The sequence below is a fragment of the Lactuca sativa genome, chromosome 5 (genome assembly GCF_002870075.4).
Source record: "Lactuca sativa cultivar Salinas chromosome 5, Lsat_Salinas_v11, whole genome shotgun sequence".
In the NCBI taxonomy this organism is placed as follows: Eukaryota; Viridiplantae; Streptophyta; class Magnoliopsida; order Asterales; family Asteraceae; genus Lactuca; species Lactuca sativa.
Genome location: NC_056627.2, coordinates 308,248,279 through 308,253,807, shown reverse-complemented (window position 1 = coordinate 308,253,807; position 5,529 = coordinate 308,248,279). Strand labels below are relative to the sequence as shown.

The window sequence follows — 5,529 nt, the reverse complement described above, 5'->3', positions numbered from 1 at the left end:
ATAACCACTTGTTTGAGTAAAAAAGCCGAGGAATAGAAATGACATAATCCAATGCTATGGAAAGACAAATTAGGAGGGTGTTTGGGATTACTTTTGAACATCTTTAAAATGACATAATTTTTTTTCGTAGAAAGACTTTTTGCAAAAGAAGCTCTTTGAAATGTGTTTGGATAAGTAAAAGAACTTTTGGTTTAACTTTTATAGGTAAAACAACAAAAAGTCAGGTTTTTGTGACTTTTAAAAACTCTTTCTTTTCTTCTATGTCAAAAATCATTTTTAAAAGAACTTTTGAATTATTCAAACATCTTTTAGTTTTATTTTTGAGTTTTTGGAAAAGTTAAAAGCTAAAAGTTATATTAAAAGGATTCCCAAAGACCCTTAAGAAAAAGTTCCAATACCTCTTCGGAAACAGGATATCCAACTGTTGTATATGTTTTGTGCATATAATGAACGATAAATACACATTTATACATGACACCTAAAGTCCAACTTTATGAAAATTTAAAGAATTACTACTACTATACAAGATATCCAAATGATCGATTTTATGTATTTTACAGAGAATTCGTTTTAGACTTTAGAGGGCAATAATGTTACAAATTTAACCAATGCAACAACGGCATTTTGAGCTGCCAAAGGAGCAAAATTGGAAGCTTCATTAGAAATTGCAGACCCCCCACCAGCTAAATCAGAAAGAGCTCTAATTGCAATAAATGGGATTTTTTGTTGATAGCAAATTAGCGCAACTGCAGCACTTTCCATATCTATTGGGGTCACATTGAATTTGCTATTTAGAAAGTTTCTATAAGCCCCATTATCTACGAATATATTTGCACTTACACCCCTCTGAACTCTTGACACTTTAGGTTCCCTAGGTAAACAAATCGTACCATTTATACATCTCTCCAACTTAATGCCCTGTATAATCACATAATACAATTTAGTCCCTTTATTTTCTTTGTTGAAATAAATATTGGTTTATGAAAGGAAATATTTGTACCTCGAGTTGTTTGGAAAGTGTGTAGTAGTTGTTGTCAACAGGGACCCAAAATGCATGTTGTCTACTTTCAGGGGTTGTGTTGATGGGGAATATTTCTTCTGGCTGATACCAAACATTATTTAAAAGATTGTCTTTGATCTTGATTTGTTGTGTATTGGTGTCGTTATTGTAATCAGAAAACTTTAGGTAGCCAATGCTTCTTGTATAGTCGCCATTGGATTCCAGGGGTAACTCGCTTTGAGACCCTTCTCCATATCTCTGGATTGACAAAACATTATTTTATGTAAATTAATATGTTCTTAAGTGATTCGATACTTTTAAGTTTTAACCATTGTTTTGTTTGAAACTCTTCTCAGTCTTTGGGATAACGGTGGTTTTGGTTTTCAAAAATCAATTCATTTTCCGGTGTGATCTAGTTTCCGTCGAAGAAATGGTGGAGTGGGGGTAGAATGGGACAGTGCTGAAGGTAGATAGGAGTAAGAAAGGATGGGATGGGTAGGTAGAAGGTTTCTAGCGAGTAACAGAGGTTTTTGGCGGATCAATCGATTTCATCAACTTTGGATCTTCCTCCATCGATCTCTTGATGGTCGATTTTTTTTTTTTTTTTTTTTTTTTTTTTTTTTTTTTTTTTTTTTTTTTTTTTTCATGCAATGTGTTTGGGTTTGGTGGAGGTTTGTTGGAGAAGATGATATATTGATTTTGGCTTGGTATATATTGGTGATTAGCGGGAGAAGACGGAGTTGTGGGTTGTTTATCGGAGAAAACATGATGAGGGGTGGTGTGGAGTAATGGGGTGGTGTGACCCATCCGATTTAAATATTTCATTAATACCCTTTCCACAGTTGATTAATATCTTTTAATTAACTGATACTTTAAAAAATATAAAAGACATCAGTAAGGGTAACTCAGTCTCTTTAGAACAAATAGGAAACTAAGCGTGAAACATAAATATAAAATAGGGACGATCCAAGTTAAAAAAAATTGTTAGGGCCAAAGACACAGATTATCCTAAACCACATGAACCATACGTGTAATTTACCTAACATAATATATTCAATCTTTCATAATGTTTTGTAAGAGTCTAGACATACAATTTGTAGAGATTGGTTAATATAATTTTAGTTGTACATGATAATGAAAGAAATGAGTGAAGGTTAATTGACATTGGGTAATTTGTTTTTGCTTTTTAATTAAAAGTTTAAAATAATTTTACATTTATAATGGTTAATAACAAAATAATAAGTTATAAAAATCTTAATATAAAATGCATATATATATATATATATATATATATATATATATATATATATATATATATATATATATATATATATATATTCAGTTTTTTCGGTTTAGCCAAAACAATTAAAATTCAATCAAAATCAAAACAAATAAGGTATCCTTATTCGGTTAATCAAAAGAAATAATACGAACCAAATAAATGAAACATCATTTTGTTCGGTTTAATTATTCAGTTTTCATTTTTTATCATACCTTTAAAATCGGCCACCATATCCAAAATCACATCTCCAACTTATTTTATTTTGCTTACAAACTTGGGCCAAATTTCAAAACTTTTTTCAAATTTGATAAAAAAATTACAAAATCTTCCCAATTTTTTTTATTTTTATTTATGTTTTTAAAAGTGTTTTTTTTTTTTTTATCTTTAAAACTTAGAAAAGTATTTTTTTATATAACTCCTTAACTGTTCTTTAGAAAATACTTTGTACAACTTTTTCTTACAATTGTTTTTATACATAACTAGTTTTTTTGCAAATTTAATTTTCTTACATATAACTATTATACATGTTTTTAGCATATGATTTAATATTTTTAACATTTTTCATTATAATTAATTCAAGTTGTTTGATTTGATTTTCAATCAAACATTTATTATGTAATACTAGATATAAATTCAAATATTTTTTGAGGCCGTCTTATTTTTATTTACATAATTATATAACTTTGTTTCACTAAATATGTAACCATATTTTCGTTCTTACCTGCCATACCCATAGACCAGTATGAGCCCAAAACTCGGGGATGGCCACATCTCCGATTTCAAGTTCAGTATTTGCATTTCCCGCAATTCCAAAGTGTATGACTCCTTTCACGTTAAACAGACTTAACAATAATTGTGTAGTAATCCCTGCGTTCAGCTACACAACCAAATAATAGAGACATCATTACGTACATGTTAAATACAAATTAAGAAAAAGAAAAGCAAAACAAAAACAGTATATATAGGAGCAAATGCAGTCAAACGAACCAATTCTTTTTTAAATATTTGTTACATATTGTCACATACCATGGCTAATCCAGTCATGACAATGATGACCCTTTGATTTTCTAGAGTTCCTATACGAAACCTTCTTCCTGTTAAAAATTAAAGAAGTAAAAAAAACCCCGTTAGGTTACAAGTTACATATTCACATATTTTGATATTGTGATATAACTAATATTTCTATCGGGTCTTTGGATGTGCATGTAAACTGAATTTGAAGTTGTAATAAGTAATTCTGAGTGTTTCGATAACATATTGTGATTCTAAGTATTTAAGGACAAAATATCATGTTTGGATAAACAAATAAGAAATTGTTATAGGAAAATTGATTCCTAAGATCAATGCATGTTTCATGTGTATCTCTTGCTAATTTAACTATCCAATTATTTGATTCTTAGTCATTTTCAAAGCGTACCACCAAAATTGCCCCATGTCTATACATATATACATATACACACATACATATATAACATAATCGTATCAACTTACCTGAAATATCAATATAAGGACGTTTTTTATTTGCTATGAAGCTCGATGACTGCAAAAGTGGATTCATTTCGAAGCTATTGGGCACGACAATACCATATGAACCAACCTTGTTTATCTTATCAATGTCTTTCAATAAACTCTTGGGAACCATACATTCAACTCTATTCACCAAGAAACATAACCCTACTACAAACCATCCAAATGTCTTAAAGAAAGCCCTCATATTTCTTTGTGTGTATGTGTGTGTTTTCAGCGTGCTTTTACTTTGTGCTTGGGTGTTAAGGACTTAAGATTGTTCAAGAGATATTCTTATAGAATTAAGTGGATGATATGGAAAGAGTGAAAGTCGGAAAAGTTGGGAAGTCCGTCAACTATGCAGTTCCTAGTTGGCGGATTGAGTGTACAAGTGGTGGATGAATTGTTTGGCAGATACGGTTTACAAGTCAGGTCTTGTAAAATTACTTATATTTTTATCATAGAATTATATAACACATGACAGATTTTGTAATTTTTATGACAAATCAAAGGTCATTTTGTGTATATTAGTCAATAATATATGATAGAATTTTTTTTTAAAGAATATTCAGCATGTATTTTTTTAAACGAAGAATATTAAAAACTATACAAAATTACATAAATGGTCCTTGTAATTGGCAGAAAATACTATCGCAAGTCCATTTGAGGAATTTTGAACATGGATAGTCCTTGAGAATTTAAAACGTTGCACGAATGGTCCTTAAGACTAACAACGTTAAAAGTAAATGTGAAGTTTTAGTAAAATTACTAATATATCCTTCCTGTCCTATTTTTCTTAACTAAATTAAGAAAAAAATAAAGTCATATCTCTCTCCGAGACACACGCAAACCCCTTCTTATCTTTTTTCCTTACTTCTCCATAACGATCACCAACATCGCCTCCTACTGACGACCACTTTCCGCTCTAACCCCATCCACCGATTCCTATTACAATGTCAACAATCGTCTTCACACGCTAATCTCATCATCCATCTACCAAATCATGTTTACAATATCTATAATATCCTCAAAATGGGACTATGAGATTTCCCTTTTTAATGAAAATAAATACTTTGAGAATAAAACTAATAATTAAATTTAATTAAAATAAGTCAACCAAAATGTGGAAATAAATAAGATAAATTATTAGAAGGAAGTTTAAAGTGATCAAAGTGTTTAGAAGATAAATCATGGTGTTTAAAATGAAGACTAAAAGATAGAGGGGCTCTTTTTGCTAAAACCCTTAAACATGGATTCGATCAATCATTGCCTAATTTTTGGGATCATTTTGGTAATAAACTTATATTTAATGTTTTAAGTTATAATTTCTAAGTTAAATATGTCAAAATATGACATCTGGGAAAGATTTAAGTTTTAGGGGCTAAAGTTGACAAATCCGTCAAACTTGGGCGCTAAATTTCAAAGTATTTTGAACCTACTTTCTAGAAAGTTAGTAAATTATGGACAAAAGTATTAGTAATGAAACTTTGATTAATTTACTACTCAAATGATGTCCATTTGAGAGAATACAAAACTAGAAAGTCTAATGTGCAAATAAATGTATTAGCTAAACTAGTTAAGGGTTTTCTCACATTGTGAGAAAAAGGTTGAGAATTGAGAGGGAGGAAGACTCCACGAATGCTGATTTAGAGTGAAGTAATTATAGGAAGAACTAGGGTTTAAAGATAGGAGTCCATAATAATTATGAAGAATAGATCTTTATATGTAGCTAGTGGTTGAA

General features: G+C 30.0%; 1 protein-coding gene across 1 annotated transcript; it reads right to left on the bottom strand.

Annotated features, from left to right (window-relative positions):
- Positions 1-414: 414 nt before the first annotated feature.
- Positions 415-4,069, bottom strand: LOC111888523 (bark storage protein A). The gene is made up of 5 exons (XM_023884685.2): positions 3,774-4,069; positions 3,309-3,376; positions 3,004-3,159; positions 1,001-1,258; positions 415-918 (listed from the first exon to the last, which is right to left on the bottom strand). The coding sequence occupies exons 1-5, from the start codon at positions 3,994-3,996 to the stop codon at positions 571-573; spliced, it is 1,053 nt and encodes a 350-aa protein (XP_023740453.1). The 5' UTR covers positions 3,997-4,069; the 3' UTR covers positions 415-570.
- Positions 4,070-5,529: the final 1,460 nt, after the last annotated feature.